This window comes from Chrysemys picta, chromosome 7 (genome assembly GCF_011386835.1).
Source record: "Chrysemys picta bellii isolate R12L10 chromosome 7, ASM1138683v2, whole genome shotgun sequence".
NCBI classification, from domain to species: Eukaryota; Metazoa; Chordata; order Testudines; family Emydidae; genus Chrysemys; species Chrysemys picta.
In genome coordinates, this window is record NC_088797.1 from 18,338,263 (window position 1) to 18,358,919 (window position 20,657).

Sequence of the window (20,657 nt, forward strand, 5' to 3'; positions counted from 1 at the left end):
GAAGGGGCAGGGGCGGGGCTAGGACAGGACAGGGGCGGGGCTAAGACAGGGGCGGGGCTCCTCCCGTCCTCTTTTTTGATTGTTGAAATATGGTAACCCTAGCAAAAACCCACCCTGGGAACATTCTGAGCCACGCTCGCTCTCTGTGACTGTTCGTACGAGGTGTCCAGTGCAGGGCTAAGGACGGCCCACCTTTTTTTGAGGCACACAGCTCGATCCCACTCGGCGGGGCACGCGCAACCTGCACTACCGCACACACGGGAGCTCACCATTGACTGTGTGCGCATGGCGCGGGTTGAAGCCCGATGCTCTTCCCCCCGCCCGCGGGGCCACCAGCACGTGACACCGCCCCGCGACAGCCTAGTTCCCGCCACTTGCTCTCCCGCGGCGACCCAGCCTGATCGGCCCCGAGCGGAGGGGCGGGGCCAGCCGGTAGTAGACCCGCCCCTCCCGACCCGCGCCCTTTTTCGCAGCCTGTCCCCAGGTGATAATAACGTCAGGGCGGGCGCGCGCCGGGGCTCCAGCGGGCGGTAGGGGCGGGGCTGGGCTCACAGAGATGGCGAGGGGGCGGGTGGAGAGGAGGGGGGCGCCCCTGCTGGACCCTTCCCTGGCTCCCTCCATCCACGGCCCGCAGCCTGGACCCCCGCCGGGCGCATATCCCGAGCGGCCTGCCCCCGGCCCGGCCAGCGTAGCTCCCTCAGCCGCTGAGGCCTCTGGAGGGGGCTGCCCGGGGCGCGCTGCGGTGTTTGTGGGGGTGGTTGCTCGCTTAAACTCGGTCTTGGCTGCCCGTGCTGCGGGCTCGCCCCCCCGTCCCCCTTCGCTCGGCTGCCCTCGCGGAGCCGGGCTAACGGCTGCTCTCTCTGCCGCCCAGGTGCCGAGCCCCGATGGAGCCCGCCAGGCGCCGCAAGGCGAAGAGCGCCTGGGACAGCTGGTCAGACGGCTCCCCCGCCAAGCACCGCAAATGCTCCAAGGACGGGCCGCCGTGTCCGTCCTCCCGCCCCGGCTCCGCCACCGCGCACCCGGCAGAGGCCGGGAGCGCTGGGAAGCCAGCGGCGGGCAGGCGGGCGCGGACCTGGCTTTCCCCACAGCCCGTTTGCCAAGCGCTTTCTGCCGGCGAGACATCCAGGGCCGCGCTCTCTGCACGAGGCTCCTCCCCAGAGTCAGCAGACGCAGCAGAGGGGAGCAGCAGCAGCCTGGAAGAGGGGGGTAGGGGCTCTTCCCTTCCCAGGAGAACCCTGCTCAGGAAACATCCTGGCTGGGAAATTTCCAAGGCAGACATGGTCTCCATGCCCCGGAAATCCTTGAACCGGGAGGTATGTGATACACAGAAACGGCTGCAAACTAGAGGCAAAAGTTGACCGAAAAAAGGAGGCGCTTGACAAAGCTTTGAATGTTTTGGTGCGCTGTGAAGGAAGTATGTGTTTGCCCCCTTTGTGCAGCTCATTACCCGAGGGGGCCTTTTTCTATTGCAAACATTTTAAAAAAATGTACAGGTACAGATTCCAGGTTGAGAGGCAGATGAGTTTTTTGAGCCGCATTTCAGAAGGAGTTGAAGAAGGTAACAGTAGAGTGGCAGTGTTTTCACTTGGCCTGCCAGCCACTTTTTAAAAACACCACTCCTGTTTGGCCGGGGGCTGGCATCACACCCCAAGAGTCTTCACTTGTCTTATAATATATAGTGCTTACTATCGTGGTAAAAGTGTGTGTTGTTTTAATGTAGTGCTCAGAGTGGTAACCGTGTTAGTCTGTATCAGCAAAAACGAAAGCTTATGCCCAAATAAATTTGTTAGTCTCTAAGGTGCCACAAGTACGCCTCATTGTTTTTGCTCTGAAGCAAAGGTCAGTGAAGAGTGAAAGTTAAAGGTTCATCCTGTTGCACAGGCAAGTTTTGGACAACTGGCTTAATAATTTTTCTGGCCTCTCGTACAAAGCCCTAGTAAAAGTGTGTGTGTGTGTTTTAAGGTAACCTGCAAAGGGAGAAAATAGGTTTGTGCTATCTGTGTTTCTTCTTGATGTATAAAAAAGGTCTAAAAAGTTGGTTTGTTTTGACAGGATAGGGGTAAGGGAGAAAGATTTTTAGCCTGTTTTACCTTGGAAATATCAGGAGCATAGTAATTGCCATACAAAATCAGACAAGTGGATAATTTTATTTGATAGCCTGTCTCCAACTTCGGCCAGTACTAGATGCTCAAAGAAAGGTGCAAAAAACCCTTAATACTGTAGTAACTTGTCCATTAATGAAGTTTCTAGTTTAATCCTTGTTAGTGGTTATTTGTGCCTTGAAGCATGAGGATTTTCTATCCGTGTGTTTTTTTTCTTTAATGTAGCTACATGTTTTGATTGCCCATATTGATGTCTAATCCTTGATCCTACTAAATTCTTGGCCTCAGTGATATCTTGTGGCAGTGAGTTACATTGTTTAAAAGCGCATGTACACAAGGCATAAAGTTTTGGGTTTTTTAGGTAAACTCACTTCCACTGTCCTTGTTCCCTTGTATTGTAAAACGGATTAATCAGAGTGCCCGATTTATTTTCTCGTTACCTTTCATTATTAATTCATTTTGTACAACTGTCACATGTTTCCTGTTAGTTTAATTTAGAACTGTGTAAACTTTTCAATATCTCCCCTGGAAGTTCTTTCAAATCTTGTCTTCCTGTCTCTTACAGGAAAGGTGGAAGCTCCAGAAAAGTACGTTAAGAGCTTTCTTGACCTTTAGCTGAAGGGTTAGGATGTCAAATCTTTAACAGCTCTCTTTTCCAGCTGTTTCTTAAGCCTTTGTATTCAATATAGGAGTTAACAAAGCCAAACAAAATCCTAGAGTTTTAAATGGCCTGAATAAAAATCATTTTGGTTCTCTATCGGGTTTCACTTACTTTATATCTTTAATATTATAACCCAATTAATTATTTAGTTCTCTAGAGAATTTCAGGAAAAATGAGAGAGAGACAATCTGAATTTCTAAAGCAGTAAAACTCCTTTGGTGAAAAATCCTTTAGACCTTCAATTGACCTCAAGAAGCAAAATCCTATCATTTATTTTCATTAATATGCTTTGATCCATGTTTACAGAGACTGGCTTCTGGAGCTTAACATACTGGGTTTGTTTTTATATTAGCAAAGTTTAGGCCAAAGAGAGTTGGTCTAGCTGTGCAAATCAAAATATAATTTAGGTTGCAGCATGCCTGATTCTCTTAATATTATTTGAAAAGTGTATTCTTTTAATAGGCAAAGACTCCTATGGCTTGTTTTGAGTGGGGAGAGCATAGTTCCTGCTTGGAATGGGACCAAGCTGTTCCAAACAGTATCCTAATATGGCCTCTCTTGTGCTGACTAGTCTAAAGACACCTCCTGTGACACTACTGTTAGGAGACAGTTATTTTACTACAAGGGATAAGAGTGTAGTCCTCTGGAACAATGCAGAGACTATAGCAGCCCCCAGTGGGGAGAAATGATCCCCTACTACAGGGTTTCCACATTTTCTTGAATTATAGCTGGATTGGCAGCTTGCCAGAAGCCCAAGGGTGGCATTTACTTTGCAGAAAACGAAGCAGATTCTGGCCACTCTTTTCATAAGAGGTGTGGCCATACTCCAGCTCGTGCGGAGACTTTAAGGCTTTGTGGGTGGTGCTGTAAAATTTTTTAGGCTGCCCATCTCTGTTCTCTGTGCTTTAGAGGGATTCTTACCCTTTTATTCTCCCCACCCCCACAAAGTATACATGCTTTCTGATTAGTAAAATGTTTAGTACTTATGAGCACTTACATAATGCTGTTTCCTTTTTTATATAGCTTTATAAATCCAAGGGTGGTGCAGGCTGTAACCTCACACCAAGGACTGAAGGTAAAGGTGTCTCAGAAGAACAGACTGTGGATCATAGGAAGAAGAGAATGAAGGATCAGGGATCCACAGTAATATACCTTAAAGCTCTCCAGGATGCATTTGGGAAAACATTGGGGAAAAAGGTCAGAAAGGAGGCATGTACATCAAATGGAGATCAAGATCAAAGCCCCTGTCCTAGTAAAGAGCCTTGCAAATCAGATGGCAACTCAAGAAGTATCTGTGCAGTTTCAAGGCGTGAAGAAGATCAGCGACCTCAGCTAGATTCAGACAGACAGAAAACTTCAATAGATGAAAACAATGCTTGTGCTAGTTCAGTTAGCACTGGACAGAGTAACCCCGAAGAACAATATGTGAATTACCAAAGGCCAGATATTGCAGGACCCTCTCCAAAGCTTGTATTTGTGGACGAACACAATTCGAGTTCAGAAGAAGATTATGAGGTAAGTGTGTGTGAGGCCATGAAGTAGTGTTCCTTGACTAGGACATATCAAAACATACCATATATACTCGATCATAAGCTGGTTCGTTTATAAGCCAACCACCCCCCAAGATGGATAAGTAAAAATGGAAAAATTTTATGACCCGTTCATAAGCCGACCCTATAATGCAGGGGTCAGCAAACTTTGGCTCCTGGGCCATCAGGATAAGCCGCTGGCGGGCCGAGATGGTTTGTTTACCTTGGGTTCGCAGGCATGGAGGTAAACCTAAGTAAACAAAGTGTCCCAGCCTGCCAGCTGCTTACCCTGACAGGTCAGGACAGCAACTGGTGGGGAAATGTTTTGGGGAGGAGAAGCTGGGGGTCAGGGGAGTAACCGCTGTGACCACCCCCCACATGACCCCACCCCTAGCCTGGGACCCCCACACTCTCCCCATCCCATCCCTTCCCACTTTATCTGGAGAGGGCCAGGGGAGGATGTCTTTGGCCTGGCTGGAGCTGCTTCGGAGGCTGGAGGGAGAGCAGCGTGTCCAGAAGCGGAGAGACCCTTCTGGCTGTGCTGCTGTGCTGCCTTTGTTGGGGGGAGGGGCTGTGTCCCACCTCTCCCTCTTTATACCCGTTCATAAGCCAACCCCTCGTGCGTCACTTTTTTACTAAAAAAAATCGGCTTATGAACGAGTATATACGGTATTTGGAATTTTACTAGTTAAAACTTTAAATGAACAAACCAAAGTTCTTTGTATTTTTGACCAAATTGGAAACTCTCAAAACACAAAGCAAGGGCCCAATATTGGGGAAAAAATCTCATAGATTTCTCTACTAGATCTTGATGTCATTTGAGTAAAATTCAATGGCAGCTCTCCATTTTCCCCTACATATAAAGAATATGCATTTAGGAACACTAAATACTAGCTGCTAATTTTGAAGGATCTATTTTTTAATGTGTAGAATATATCACTGTCAATTGTACAAACAAAGTCTTAATGTGAAGCATTTTAATATCACTATTTTTTTTAAGGAAAATGGGATTCAGTATAGCTAAACACTGAAATATAGTAGCTCTGAACATAAAATGGTGGTAGCAATGTGTCTCTTGTTTCACACTTGGATAATAATCCCAAGATGACTGTAGAAAGCAACACATCCCTGTCTATGCAGTGTTAGTTTTATAGCATTATATCTTACATAACTTATATGATATTACCTTTGAAGATGCAAGTCCTGTTGTAGCCGCAGATGAATATTGTTGCCCTTTATCTTTGTGTTCAGTCCCTTAGAATAAGAAGAGCTAATTAACTTAAATAGAGAAGTAATATATTAGCTGCAACATTCTTAATAATCATAATTTATTAACTTAATTTGTGGATTCTTCAGAGGCTATGGTTGAAAATCTTCCCTACATTTTTTAGGCACTGCTGTACCCCTTCCTTTCAAAAAATATTTAAGGATACAATCAAAATGTGTTCCTATGCATGATTAATATAAATCAGATTTAGGATCCTTTGTTTTGTTCTGTAGGGTGCATAAGGGATACAACTACTTATACGTGCCAGTTGGGTGCTATATGAGACGGATCTCTGTAGAAATCAGAGAAGAATGGGATTTATTAAATTCTTTTTCTGACTGGGAATCAGTGTTGCCTAGTGGATAGAACGCTGGACTGGGTCTCAGAAGACTTGATTTCTATTCCCAGCTGGCTTGTGCCAGATTTGGGTGATTTCTAGCAAATTGCTTTACCTCTCTGAGCCTCCATTTCCTCATCTATAAAATTGGGATAATGATACTTGTCTCCTTTGTAAAACATTTTGAGATCTACAGTTGAAAAGCACTATATAAGAGCTAACTATTGTTATTTTTGTATATTTTGATTACAGTAAATTAGAATGAAATATTTTCTTGTAGTCACTTCTGAAATCTTAACATACAGCTTTCTGTGATGGGGAGAGACTTTGGGAATCCACTTTTCTGCTAGAACCTGGGTTATTAACCTTTTAAGGAACTTTGAGGCTCACTTTCTGTCCCAGGTATTTGAAGGGGTAGTAGGCTGAGGGTCCGAGGGTTTTTATTAGTGAGATTTCTGTGGAGATGGGTTAGATTTAGATATGCTAGTGGCAATCTGTACATTCATTATTGGAGTGGGATGAGAAATCTACTGCTCAATTTTACATTGAAAAGTAAAATAGGCAGACTGTGGGCCAAATCCAGACCACCAGAGGCTTTTGACCAGACCACAAAACTCTGAGGGTTAGTGCAAGGGAGGGTGTCTATGGACTGGCTGCATGCTGGTGGGCTTGGGGAAGCTGTTGTATGGGGCTGACTCATAACTGGGGGGGGGGGGGGGGAGGCACCCCTCCCTAAATAGAGCCCTGCCAGTGCACCAAGACTCTGGGCTCCCACTACCAGCCCCAGGCACCTGCCAGGGCTCCATTTAGGGAGGGCAGGGGAACACCTGCATACCTGAGTTACCTGTCAGCCCGGGCGCCAGCTCCCCCAAGCCTGCCAGCACGTGGCCAGTCACTCTGCCCACGCTAGACCTCCTCTCCCTCGCACTAACTGCCCAAGGAGCCCCCAGAATTTCATGATCTGGTCAAAAACCTCTGGCGGTCTGTATTTGGCATGCGGTCTACCTATTGACTACCCCTGCAATAAGCCCTGTGTATATTACACAACATTGTTTTTGTTCGTTGAACAGGGGCACTTGCAGTGGGAAAAATGTTTCTCTGGAGTCCAGACCTTCACTATACCTTGACCAGGAAATTTGGACCTTGACAAAAAAATAATTGACTACCCCGATCTAGAGACTAGGATAGGCACTTGTTGTAAACATCTAAATAAATACATTTTTCTTTGTGATTACCATACAATTCTGTATTCCAATCGGATTCTCCTTCCAGTCTTTCCTTCTTTATAAAAGAAACTGAATCATAGATGTTAGAGATGGAGGTGATCTGTTAGGTCATCCTGGATTGCCTGAGAAAAGAATGACAATTTCATGTAGGTCAAATTTCGGGTATAAAGTTCTGTAGGGAAAAATCCTACAAAAGCCTGTTTATCCTGTCCAGATGACCTAATCTTTTACAGCTCTGATGTCTGTGAGCTATAGTTAGTACAGATCTCTGCCCTTATACTTACCTAGCCCCTCTCTTAGCAGCTTTCCTTGCCTTACCACATATTCTGAGCTTGACATCTGAAGGATTCCTTTTAGGCCTGCTCTATAGTTAAAAAGTTTTACCAGGATAACTGTCAGTTGGTGGTGTGACTGTTATTTTTTTTATATAATTGACATTATGCTGGTAAAGCCTCCAGTGTGTAGACAGTTATATTAATAAAGTTTATTTCATTTTGCCAAACAAAAATAAGCGATACCAGTATAATTGGGTCCATGCTAAGGGGGTTTTGCCACTTAACTATGTGAGCGTAGTTAAAACAGCAAAGCTTTTAAGTGTAGACAAGGCCTTAGTCTCATGTTAGTAATTCATTTGTTCAGACAGCAACCCTGTATATTAGTTCAGTCTGAGGTTTGCATGTGCTTACTGGAACAGCTCTGGTTTTGGTAAATAATAAACAGGATACAAAGTGGAACATCTAACTCTGACACACCTACAATTTACTGTTCACAAAGTTAAGATTGTTTCGGTTGTATATGTTGTTTTCCATTTGACTTGCAGTTCCAAGAGCGAGATATGCTGGAAAAGGATCCCTCCGTGGGAAGTGATTGGTCTGATGTGGACGATGTAGAATCTTTAGCTAGGTTCTCCCAGGAGGATTCAGTTCCACATCACAATAGGTCAGTTATTTTGGAGAATTCACCAGTTATAACTGATTACGTAATGTACCCTGCTCATCTCTACAATCGCCCATGGGGTGACTTTGCGAAGTGCTGGACAAGTAGTCCAAAACCACCTAATCGTTCATTTTCAAACCCCAGTGAGGATACTACTTATTTAGGTGGCTCAAGTAGCAGTCATCTTTGTGATATTTCTGTAGAATTTGCAGCATGCACTCCTTCCAATACATCGAAAGATCTAGAGTCTGCAATTGAAGGTGGACATTGGAGATCACATTCCTTTGAGTCTTCCCTGGTCTCTGAGGAGAAAAGCAAAATGTCTAGCAAGGAAGCAGAATCATATGCTCCCATTATCTCTAGAGCACGGATGTCTGATTCTTTTACTTCTGAATATGTAAACCAGGAAGCAACTATTGAACTCCCTAAACATTTACAGGAGGGTTTCATTGATACCCATTGCCACCTGGACATGCTATATTCCAAGATGTCTTTCAGGGGTACGTTTGCAAAGTTTAGAAAAGTTTACAATAGCTCCTTTCCTAAAGAATTTCAAGGCTGTATAGCTGACTTCTGTGATCCTCGGACCCTAAAGGACTTCTTGTGGGAGGATTTGTTAAAAGAAGAAATGGTTTGGGGAGCATTTGGCTGTCATCCACATTTTGCACGTTACTACACAGACCTCCATGAAAGAAATCTCTTACAGGCACTGAGGCACCCGAAAGCTATTGCGTTTGGAGAGATAGGTCTAGACTACTCTTATAAATGCTCTACTGATATCTCCAAGCAACACCAGGTAAGGAGCTAAGCTTCTAATTGTATGGTACTAATTGGAACTTTTCTTTCAGGTCTACCTATGGATTCTAAACTTTTCCTTTTCTCTGTATACAACATACTTTAGCTTTCTACCAGTTTTATATTCGTTTTGGGATAGGAGAGAACCCTGAGGGTGATGTGTGAATTAGACCATTTCAGATGAAGATGTATAAATCATTCATCGAATACTCTTACTGTGTCTTCCCTCCTAACAGTTTTCCAAATTTGAATTGGAGACATTGGATAAGTAAATGAGATTGTTGGCCAGTTACAAAGCATATTAAATGTGTATTCTAGTTATTTTTTCTTGCAGCCTCTGAAATGAATATTTAGAATGCAGGAGTTCTGATATGGCAGTGATGAGCATAATACAAATACCTGGATAGTTGGCCAAAAGCACCATACAGTATTGTAGGGGAGCATCATGGACAACACTGAAAGGAAGGAGAACTCCACTCTACTTCCAGCTTTGTCACATACTTCCTTTTTAACTTAGGAAAAATCTGCACCTTCAGTTTTCCCATTTTGTTAAATAAAAATATCTATTCACATTTTGGAAAGTGCTTCAAAATATGACTTTATAAACTTATGGGTGTGTGATAGTTTGATCCAAGTAACTAAAACTGAAATGAATACATTTATTGGTGTAGAAAGCTAATGCACCGATCACCATAGTGCCTGGGTGTCATCTATAACAATTCATCTGAAAACGTGAATGGATTTACAGGAAATTGGCATAAATTAGGGGATAGATTTTTCCACCCCCCACTCACTATCACCCCATTGTATTCCCTTTGTTTCTAGAACAGTTCTAGTGGAAATTAAGGCAGTGCTCATTTCTTATTTTACCTTTTATTCAGGTATTTGAAAAGCAGCTGCAACTAGCTGTGTCCTTAAGGAAACCCTTGGTAATACACTGCAGAGAGGCTGATGATGATCTGCTGGGGATCATGAAAAAGTTTGTGCCTAAAGACTACAAGATACACAGGTAGCTGTATTTGCTAAATTAAATTCTGTCATTCATTGCTGGAGATCATATAATTAAATCAGAAATTATACCTACATTAGTAAAATAACAAACCAGGAAATATATGAAACTGTTCAGACCAGGTGATACTTTAATTGAAAAAGAAATAGGGAGGTAGCTGGATCATCAATGCTTAAAATTATGGAAGCTTTACTGCAGAAGTAATGTTTTGTGGCTTCTTAAAAGAATTCTTAGGATGCCTTAGGGATGGACAGGAAATGATACAGCAGAAGTTGTTCTGATATAGGGGGAAGGGATAGCTCAGTGGTTTGAGCATTGGCCTGCTAAACCCAGGGTTGTGAGTTCAATCCTTGAGGGGTCCACTTAGGGATCTGGGGCAAATCAGTACTTGGTCCTGGTAATGAAGGCAGGGGGCTGGACTCGATGACCTTCAAGTTCTAGGAGATAGGATATCTCCATTAATATATATATATATATATATAAACTGTCTTGTTCTGAAGCTGTGAATTTGACTTATTTGGAAAGGGACATTTAGAGTCTGGAATGAGCATTGTCAATTTGAAAATAGAGGTAAAAGTACTGTTGGCTATTGCACCTATCCCTGATTCTACCTGCCAACTTGTGACTCTTACAATCACACTTTTCCTATCCTTTTTAATTTTAAAATCTGTTTCCTCCCCTTACTACTGTGTAAGAGATCTACCCAAAAAGAGGAAACTGACTATAAAGGGGAAACCATTGAACTGGTTAAACACAAACTTGTGTTTAACACACAGTGTAGATAAATCCAGGGGGAAGGAAACCATTTTCTCTAATCTCTTTTGGTTCTAGTAATTTTAGGTGTTACTATTGTTACAGTTAAGTAATTTATTTAAATAGATGGTATCCATTTGAAACAGATCAGACTTCTCTTCTGTTAAAACTTTTCTGGCTTTTTTGATAAGAGGTCAAACCTCTCAAAATCATGAATGAAACCAGAATTGTAATGCTGGGAATATCTAAATTGCATTTTAATGTGATTCGAAGTCCCCAGATGATGCATGATCTGTAGGAAAGCATTGCACACTACACAGAACTAAATGAATGATCTAAACAGATATTTTTATTCTAAATTGTTGGGAAGAATTCTACCCTTGTGGCAGCAACCATGTTAAGTATCATCTAGCTCCTGTTTGTTGCTTTGACTGCTGTGCTGCCTGCCCCAATCCTTGCAGTCTTTTCCCTGTCTTTTTTACAATAATCCCACCCTTCCTGACCCCTTCAGTTTTGAGTCAATCTCCATTAAATACTGAAACTTTAGACAGGATTGGGTTAATCCGAGAAAACTGGATTCCTTGAATTCTTATCCCCTTATTCTGTCTCCTATTAGAAATTTGCAAAACTGTTACCTTGGAGAATGACCAAAGTTTCTGTTTATCTTTAGGCATTGCTTTACTGGTAGTTATGATGTCCTAGAGCCATTGCTAGAGCATTTTCCAAACCTTTCTGTGGGATTCACTGCACTGCTGACTTACTCATCTGCCTTTGAAGCCAGAGAGACGATAAGAAAAATTCCTTTGAACAGAATAATTGTCGAAACGGATGCTCCCTATTTCCTCCCTAAGGAGGTAAGTATGTTTCTAAAAATGCTCAAAACATTCTTTTCTGCCCATGCTGTTAATGTTGCTCTATCAGAAGTGTGTTAGGATATCTGCAAGAAGGAATGGATTAGAACGGGGTTGCAACCTTCGGCATGCAGCCTATCGGGGTAATCCGTTGGCAGGCCGCGAGACATTTTGTTTACATTGACCTTCCGCAGGCACGGCTCCCCGCAGCTCCAAGTGGCCGCGGTTTGTCGTTCCCGGCCAATGGGAGCTGCAGGAAATGGCAAGAGCTGCAGGGATATGCTGGCTGCTGCTTCCTGAAGCTCCCATTGGCTGGGAATGGCGAACTGCGGTCATTGGGAGTGCGGGGGGCGGTGCCTGCAGACGGTCAACGTCAACAAAATGTCTCATGGCCTGTCAGCGGATTACCCTGGTGGGCTGTGTGCCGAAGGTTGCTGACCTCTGGATTAGAATATTGCATTTGTAGGCCTGTGTTTTGCTTCAAATATTCAGAAAGCACGTGGATCTGGAAGCGAGTTCTAATATGGTATGTCTGGTGAAGTGTTCCCTTTACAAAGTAGCAGTGATCTAAGCCTCAGATTTGAAATTATAAATTGTTTAGAACCACAGGTTCAGCTCTTAGCATGGCCAACTCATCCCTTTGTTTATCTGCGGTCAACATACTTAATTCTCTACATATAGGACTTTAAAAACTGAGGTCCTTTCTGCTTTGCGTGAATGGAGAGATGTTTATTCCAATGTCTCTTGCCAATAGTTTCCCTCCTCTGTCGTGTAGTTTGTTTGCTTGCTGCTGCCCTTATAAAGAGCTCTGGGATGGAGGAAACACTGGGAACATCAAATAGTATTATTGTTAAAAGACACTTTCTGAAAAATGTCAGTGACCATATTTAGAGGCTTTAAGTGTTAACTCCTGACTAGTTCTGTATACTACAGAATAGGAGGAAATGACCTGCACCATTCTTAACTCTTCCCTTTCATTAATGTTTGTGCAGGTTCCCAAAAGCATTTGCCAGTATTCTCACCCAGGATTAGCCCTGCACACAGTGAGAGAGATTGCCCGTCTGAAGGACCTGCCACTCTCCCGTACCTTGGCTGTTCTAAGGCAGAACACCAATCACGTGTATAATCTATAGGATGGTGCTAGCAAATGTGGAGAAGAGCGAGGTCAGGAAAGCTACTGTGAAATGGTGAAAAACCCTTCAAGTGACATCTATATTATGTCTTCTGTGGCCCCGAAATGTTATGCTGCAATCCAACTTGGAGATGATGGTTAGTGTTAAGTACTCATGACTTGCCACCCCCACTCCTTCCAAAAGAGTTAAACATTCCCTTTTAATTCTCTACTGGCCCATTGTCTCCCTGTGGCATGCCACAAGAAAGGGTGTTGAGGTCTTTGTTGGGTAAATGGTTTTTCTTGTGGAGACAAAGAGAATCTGCTGTGGAAAATATTATGGGATTTTATTCAGCTTTATTTGTATTAGCCTGTTCAAGAGTGAACAGCTTATAATTATTGAGCAGATATGGATTACTTGGGTGTAGTTAGAGCCCAAAAAGGGGATAATGATCTTGGCTTCTTAAAGCACCTAATTGCTGAGGCTATACAGAGAAGAGTATGCATCAGAGCAGAGAATTTGATGCATAACTACGCACAGAGTTCCTCATGCCACAGAATGAAAACATACTCCAAATTGTTAACAGTGTTGTTTGTATACCCGTGCCTTTCTTTGGATAAAGTATACAGCATGTAGGTGCCAAATAAGCTTTTAAATTTTTTCAGCAAAATGTTAAAATTACCAGAGTGTTGAATAGCCTCAAAAAGACATCAGTTTTTTTGGCTACAGTGAGGTTTTAAGAGAACTGAAGTGGAGTATGAACATAGAAGCCCACTGATCCCACTTTTGATGGATCCTGTAGTATGCAATTGAATGTGGAAATCTATCCTGAATGTTCTTATGTGGGGTTGTGGCCCAGCTATGTTATCATGAAGAAAAATGCCTGTGTAACAGAAATGCAAAGCACTTTGGTGAATATACGTCTCAAAATAAGCTTTTTGTAAAAGTAAGTCTAATTTTAAACTACTTCAGGCCAGTTTTAATGTCTTTCAGAGGGCAATTTGACAAATGACAATGACTTAATTTTTCTGTAATATAGGTTACTTTTAGTGTACCTTGAAACTACAGTTGAAACTTTTTTAAAGCTTATTTGTAAATAAAGATCTCTGAGAAAGAGATACTGTTAAATTGTTGTTTGGTTTATACAGAACTATGCTAATAGTTTGTAGATTGATTTTAGTTATCTGTAAAACCTAGATTATTAGATTGGGACTCTTCCATTTATCAATCGGGCAACCCCTCCAAACTAATAAATGACACTGTGAAAGTGTTCAGTTACACCTTTCCACTTTGTACATTGTCCACATCTGTATGCTAGTATCAAGCAGGTGTTGTGGCCTCATGTTCTGCACAAAGATTTTTAAATGCATAATTTTCTAAAAGTATTACTCCAAATATTAATGTAAGTACACATAGCCTGTCTTAAATCAACAGACTGAAAGATTTGAATGTGAAGCTGTCCAGTATTTCCACCACATAAGTGTATATCTCAGTAGGTTTGGCTATACCACCGCCCCCCCCTCATGGATCACTGCCACATGTGAATTTACTAATCTTTTTGACAAAGCAACAGTTTAAAAGCTTTCATGTTCTAAAGGGTATAATTTGCTGCTCCCCTTCCTCTTTAGGACCACTAAGGAGACAATATTGTCTTTATTGAAATTAACTGCAAAATTCTCATTTACTTCAGTGGGAGCTGGATAGGGCCCTTGTAATTGTCAACTTATGCCTTATGTAATTAACTCAGCTATTAAAAGATGACTTCATATACACATCTCTTTATCATATACATAGGTGTATAAAGGAGACTGAAATTTGCATCTAGTGCCACACGTATATAGAATCAGTTAACAAATGACTGTGGTTTCAACACTAGCTTTATTTTCTGCTGAAAGAAGCATATGGTAAATTAACACAGTTTTTCCCTCACTTGTTTAGAACAGGTAGCTTCAGTCACATAGTTTTGAAAGGTAAGAAAACAATTTAGATTTCAGTGTTTGACCTTGCTTGCTGTTATCTGTCTACCATACATATACTACTTGCAACCTCATCAAAAGATCTGTTGCACAACAAAATGTCATTTTTTTAAAACTGCGAACTGTTCAGCTTCATGCATTTGTCTTTTAATACATGCTATTATCATCTGTTGCACAATGTAAAGCAAGATTTAAAGCAATCCAAGCCAATGAGTGGAACTTTGTTGTACTCTAATCAGTTTGTAACATCTTCATGTTTCAACTCATGCCAATTTCGGGTTTCTGAAAGGGAAGAGGGTAGAGATTTTAATTTTTCTTTTTTGTTTTGTTTTACTTTTTAATTATTTAAGAGGTATTAACAGGTTTACAAATCCTTGCCATGTAACTTTCAGAAACAAAACAATCGATGTTTTGACAGACATACAAGAATACAGTGATCAGATCTCTCTAACAGGATATTACCATATTACAGAGTGAGATTCATAACATCTGTGTTGTAGTTTCTAGAGATTTTATTGGGTGAAATCTCTGATTACTCATTTAACAGATCAGACGTCTAAAAATATTAATATTCCAAAAAAAATAGGCGTGCTGGATTTTTGCACGTGAATGTACTCCGAGTATTGAATAAAAGGTAACCAAAAAGTATCTATTTGTCCTCTGTCTGTTTTGCTGGGTATGTAATTCATGTGTTAATTTTTCCATTCGTTTTTAATATTTACATTAGAGTAGGTCCCAGAGGCTCAACCAAGATCAAATTCCTGTTGTAGTCCCTGTCAAAAAAGGTTTATTGTATGTGTTACTAAGAGGCATGTGAAAAGTGGGGGAGAGGAAGACGTATACACAGTTCTATGCATCCTTGTCAAGTATCAGAGGGGTAGCCGTGTTAGTCTGAATCTGTAAAAAGCAACAGAGGGTCCTGTGGCACCTTTGAGACTAACAGAAGGTTTGAGACTAACTTCTGTTAGTCTCAAAGGTGCCACAGGACCCTCTGTTGCTCTATGCATCCTTGCTGCTATTAGATAATTATAGTGGATGACTTCTTTTAAGAGACCTGGAAGAAGTGAGGCTTGAGAAGGGATTTTGAGGAGGATAGAATAAGTGGCCATGCTGATCCATCCGTTCAAGCTTAAGGAGCCATGCAGAAAAAAGCACAGACATCTGTAGTGGGAATGGACAATCAGACTATCAAAACTGGCATTGCTGGCAGAGTGGAGAGGGTGAAGGGCCAACACAATAAAAGCAGAGAGAAGCACCAGGGCCTTGAAGGGGAGGATAAGACACTTGGTCTTGATACGGTGGAATGGAGAAACAGCAAAATAGTATCTATGGCAACTAAAATGAGTTTTGTTTGCTTTTCACTGCTAATGCATAGTTTTGGTCAGGGTGGATTTGATTTAAATCATTAGTCAGGAAGACTAGATTTAATCATGGTTTTCTACATAAAAGTGCATTCTTGTTGGTTGTTATAACCTTAATACATATTATTCACAAGTCAGAGATAGATATAGGTTTCATTTTTAGAAGGTACACACTATACATTTTTAAACAGTGATTTATTTTGAAAACTTTTCCAATTAGTTTTATTGCTATATCAGAAAATGAATGGTTGTCTGGTTATTTCTTTTACCAAAGGTAATTGAAGCAGTTATTTATGAATTCATTGGGAGGTGAACTATCTCCAGTTCAACAGGTAAATCATTAGTATTTGGAGGATTTTCTTGCCATGCTGTATTAGGAGGGGAACATCACTAGACAGACATTTAAATTGTTTTATTTAACTAAAACAACAACGTTAAGTATTCTGGATTTTTTTCTTCAACAGCAAACCTATAATATTTTAACAAAATACGCATATGTCCCTCGCTTCTCAGATTTATCTCCAAACTACTTCCTTGTCCAGATCAATTCCACCCCCAACTATCTTCTATTCGCTGAACTTTTTGAAACTTTGCACTTTTAGAGAGAGGTAAGGGATCGACTCTGTGTACACAAATTTGCAGAGGGACAATAGAGTTGAGGTCTGTTATTTCTCACCTCTATATATCATGTATTTAAAAACATTTTTGCTGTTAACAAGCATGTTATCTCTGGAGACACAAATCCACAGTTTGAGAACTGCAAAACTAAGCATCTCTGATGGTATCTTCTAGACTGAGCACAGAGTCCCATTGGAAATATTAACCTAAATAATCTATACAGAAGCCTGTGGAACCCCATCAGATTGGGTCCCTAATCCATGAACTATTGGAACTCATTTACAAAACTTTTCTTAAACATTACATGAGTATATTGTCTCATACTATAGAATTAGAATTTATAATCCCTATTCCATGATGAGATATCTTTGAGCTACAATGTATCTTAATTAAAACTATCTTTAGATAGGTTTTTCCTCAAAAAGCATTTTATAAAAAAAAAGAGATTTAAATAAAATCTGATTTTTTTTTTTAATCATTGATTTTTATCCACCCTGGTTTTGGTCTCTTTCACTGCCAGAGAGATGAAGGTGTTGGCTTGTGGGAGGCATAAAAAATGCTGAGATTTTCAAAAGTAATCCATGATGTTAGGTGCTTCTATTTTTGGATTCTCAAATAAAACACTGAGGGATCCTATTTGCCTAACCTGAAAATCAGGTCCCTTTACAGAGTGTCATGTTGGACAGCCAAAGTGGCTCTTGAAATCTTGGCCTAATGTTTTATATATTAAGGCCTAGTCTTCACTTACCGGCTGGTCCGGCGGCACGCCATCGATGTTCTGGGATCGATTTATCGCGTCTGGTTAAGACGCGATAAATCGATCCCGGATCGATCCCGGAAGTGCTCACAGTCGGCGCCGGTACTCCAGCTCGCCGAGAGGAGTACGCGGCGTCGACGGGGGGAGACTTCCGGCCGCGTCTGGACCGCGGTAAGTTCGGACTAAGGTACTTCGAATTCAGCTACGTTATTAACGTAGCTGAATTTGCGTACCTTAGTCTGAAGTCCGGACTAAGTGGGGACCAGCCCTAAGTTAGATAATACCCTTTACTTCCAAGAACTTTTGCTGGAACACTCTTCTCCACCCGCCTGTCCCGCACAGAGGAGTTGGGATGTGGGAGAGAGAAGTACCTTTAGTATCCTCAGCAAGAATGTCCTCTAGTATCTTCTCCAGCACTTGTCCATACTCCTGGTACTGGTCTTCTGTTATCTTGACACCAATTTCAAAGGGAACATTAAGCTAATGAAAACACCAAACCGGAAGAGCTCAGTTTAACAGTTTCCTTAAAGAGAGTTTAATTCTTTTCTGCTATTGGGTAAACAGGCTTTGTAGACTGATTACATTGATGGGAACAGTGTTTAGCGGAGCTCTCTGAAAATGAGGAAAACTTGTTCCTGCTAAGAACCCACCTGACTTGTGATTGAAATAACTATATACACAAGGAACCGCAATTACCCTGTGTATAGCTATTGTAAACAAAACAATAGAGCAAAATATGAGATTAATGAAGAAAGTCTACAAAGTAAAATGTCATTGCACATGTATCTTGAAATGGAAGTAAATCTTCAGTAGGAGGTTGCAGTTTGACCAGTTGCAATAAATTTTAAACTGCTTTAGATTTTTTTTTTAAAGATTAGCTATGGTTATCATTTTCAAGTGCTTTTTCTAACTGCTTCTCAAATTGGATATCAGTATAGCTTTGATTTGTACCACCTTTGTGTATCACAGTCTATTACATTTTGTATTATGTGGTCATATACAAAACAAACCCTCTTAAAAACTCATATTACATTGACTGTAAAATACAAACCTTAATCTCTATTTCATTGTTGTCTCCTTCTGCCTGCCTTGCATCTGCATCCAAAAATCCTTCTGCAGCCCGGCGGTTTAACTTTGTATGCTTTTTTGGATCCTTTCGTTGCTGGAAAGTAACCAAAACAAAGTGTAAATACTCTATCCATAGACAAACAGTTAGGAAATTGTCTACAATAGGAAAATTAGAGCCCATAATTCACCATATGGGCAGCTTCATTAGGTGGGAGCTGTAGTGTAGACAGGGTTTTTTGTCTACGCTGTTTTCTTACCTTGCTGTAAGCAGACAACAGTGGTAAAGTCATCAAAGTCCTGACTATGTTACAACATCCCCCTTTGTTGTCACCACTGCAGAATTGTGGGTCCTAATTTTCCTACTATGGATGCAGCCCTATTGGTTTACGTTACTCATCTGGGAATTGGGATAAACCTCTCCTTTGGCAGAACTTGTACCTTCTTAAGTTGAGGCAGTCTGTTAGGTTTTTCTGAGTATTATAAAAAATTATTTTGTCTCAAGAAGTAGTTTTGGAAGAAGAGGGAAGAAAAGTAAAATATACCTAATTTTACCTGTGTGTTTTGATATTCAGGGCTTAAAAAACTAGATCCAGCCATAGTAGTCTCTGTCCAGAGAATGCAGATAAGGAGAATTCCCAGCATAGTGCTTCTGAGAAACATGAGTGTCTTGGGCATAGACTATATCAAACCTGAAAACTTAATAAAGATAGGAAAACATAATATGGTTTTTAGTAACACTTCATTTATTTCCTTGAGTCCAGATTCAACCCCCAATTTTTCATGAACTGATTTCAGATAAATTTGTAATGTTTAGTAAAGGTAGATGTATATGAGGTAGTTGGTCGCCTTACAGAGATCCAGCTTTTATAGTTGAGTTTATTACTTTAATAAGAAATAAAATTGTATGAAACTTGCCTTATTTCCCTCCACAAGTAGAAAAATGTAAAACTGTAGGAGAGGGGACAGGAGAGAGGAAGTGTGTAGGAAAACAAAAAAGGCAGTCTCAAAGGTTACCTACCTGAGATTTCTTGTTTATCATATGGCTGCTGCTGTAAAGCATTTATATAGTGCCTGGAGTATTTGCTTTGTGCTAAAACACCTTTTCAAATGCAATCCAACATGTATTTGGAATTCCTTGGAAACTTGCTCTGCTCATGTCATTGTGACAAAATCAACAACAAGTGAAAATAATGCATAGATCTGTTGCTGCATTAGATTTTCTGCGGGGTATGGTAATGACTCTTTAAAGAAGATAAGAGCATAATTTAGAGATTTTTCCATTTACTTAAAGATTAAATAGTTGCTTTTTATTCTCCTAAGAATACTTTTACGTGTAGTTGGACTGGTATAGTTCAATGGAGTGTATCTAAGATATAGAGCAGCTATGCTTGTGACCTATAATAGAAAATGAAATGGGGAGGTGTATGTTTTGTTTTGTTTTTTGTTTTTTAAAATTTCCCCCTAGAGTTCTTTGCCTATGTTCTACCTTATCAGATGTTGCCTTGCTTTGTTTTGGTGGAGGGCTCAAACTTGAAGGGGCTTTCAGCCCTCAGTACCTGGGGTGCGAGTGTGTTTCTCTTTCACTTTTGCAAAACTGGGAGGGGGATTTGGAGAGGAGGGACAGTAGTAATCCAAGGCTGGGAAAAACCTCTCACTTGAAGAGAAATTGAGAAGACTGGGATTGTTTCTCCTGGAGAAAGGAGATGAATGGAAGATGATAAAAGCATATGGTTTAGAGACTACAGAGCTGGAGCTGTAGTTCTATCTCCTAACACAAGAACTAGAGAACATTCAATTAAATTTAAAGGTGGGATATTCAAAACCAATAAAAAGAAATACTTTTTCAAATAATGTGTAATTAATCTGGAACTCTCTGACACAGGAAGTCATTATGGTCAAGAATTTAATTAGATTCAATAAAGGGATTGGATATTTATATGGCTAAAGAATAGGCAGAGTTGTCATAATTAGTGACAAAAAAATTTGAAAGTGATATTAAACCTCATGCTTCAGCCCTTAAGCCAATCTCTAACCTCTAGCGATCAAGGTGACTCCTGTGTAGGGGGTAGATTATTCCCCAGATGCCTTCTGGAGGGTTCTGGTGCCTGTCAGAGATAGGATACGGGATTAGGTGGACTGCTGTTCTGATCCATGGTGGGTTTTCAGAAAGCCTTTGCCAAGGTCCCTTAGCAAAGGCTCTTAAGGAAACCAAGTAGTCATGGGATAGGAGAGGAGGTCTTCTCATAGCTCAGTAACTGGTTAGAAACAGGAAATAAAGGGTAGGAATAAATAGTCAGTT

General features: G+C 41.1%; 2 protein-coding genes across 5 annotated transcripts; one reads left to right on the forward strand and one right to left on the reverse strand.

The window, feature by feature from the left end:
* The first annotated feature begins 345 nt into the window (after positions 1-345).
* TATDN2 (TatD DNase domain containing 2) lies at positions 346-15,199 on the forward strand. Of its 4 annotated transcripts, none has more exons than XM_008168051.4 (7): positions 346-484; positions 872-1,313; positions 3,787-4,278; positions 7,943-8,854; positions 9,735-9,862; positions 11,286-11,469; positions 12,459-15,199. In XM_008168051.4, exons 2-7 carry the CDS (start codon positions 885-887, stop codon positions 12,597-12,599), a joined length of 2,286 nt encoding a protein of 761 aa, XP_008166273.2. In that variant the 5' UTR covers positions 346-484; positions 872-884; the 3' UTR covers positions 12,600-15,199. The 4 variants fall into 4 exon arrangements, with proteins under 4 accessions (XP_008166273.2, XP_023960772.2, XP_065406924.1 ...); XM_024105004.3 differs by having other exon boundaries at positions 483-530; XM_065550852.1 differs by lacking the exon at positions 346-484 and having other exon boundaries at positions 545-1,313.
* Positions 14,675-20,613, reverse strand: GHRL (ghrelin and obestatin prepropeptide). Its single transcript, XM_008168053.4, has 4 exons — positions 18,911-20,613; positions 18,342-18,452; positions 17,662-17,770; positions 14,675-14,836 (listed from the first exon to the last, which is right to left on the reverse strand). Exons 1-4 carry the CDS (start codon positions 19,031-19,033, stop codon positions 14,790-14,792), a joined length of 390 nt encoding a protein of 129 aa, XP_008166275.2. The 5' UTR covers positions 19,034-20,613; the 3' UTR covers positions 14,675-14,789.
* Positions 20,614-20,657: the final 44 nt, after the last annotated feature.

Bases quoted from the DNA above. Each gene is read 5' to 3' on its own strand.
- TATDN2 (XM_008168051.4), top strand. From the start codon at position 885: ATGGAGCCCGCCAGGCGCCGCAAGGCGAAGAGCGCCTGGGACAGCTGG. The intron at 4,279-7,942 runs GTAAGTGTGTGT...TTTGACTTGCAG, and splicing joins GTTCAGAAGAAGATTATGAG to TTCCAAGAGCGAGATATGCT. The intron at 8,855-9,734 runs GTAAGGAGCTAA...CCTTTTATTCAG, and splicing joins ATATCTCCAAGCAACACCAG to GTATTTGAAAAGCAGCTGCA.
- GHRL (XM_008168053.4), bottom strand. From the start codon at position 19,033: ATGCCCAAGACACTCATGTTTCTCAGAAGCACTATGCTGGGAATTCTC. The intron at 18,453-18,910 runs GTAAAATTAGGT...GTTACTTTCCAG, and splicing joins CTGAATATCAAAACACACAG to CAACGAAAGGATCCAAAAAA. The intron at 17,771-18,341 runs GTTTGTATTTTA...TGTTTTCATTAG, and splicing joins ACAATGAAATAGAGATTAAG to CTTAATGTTCCCTTTGAAAT.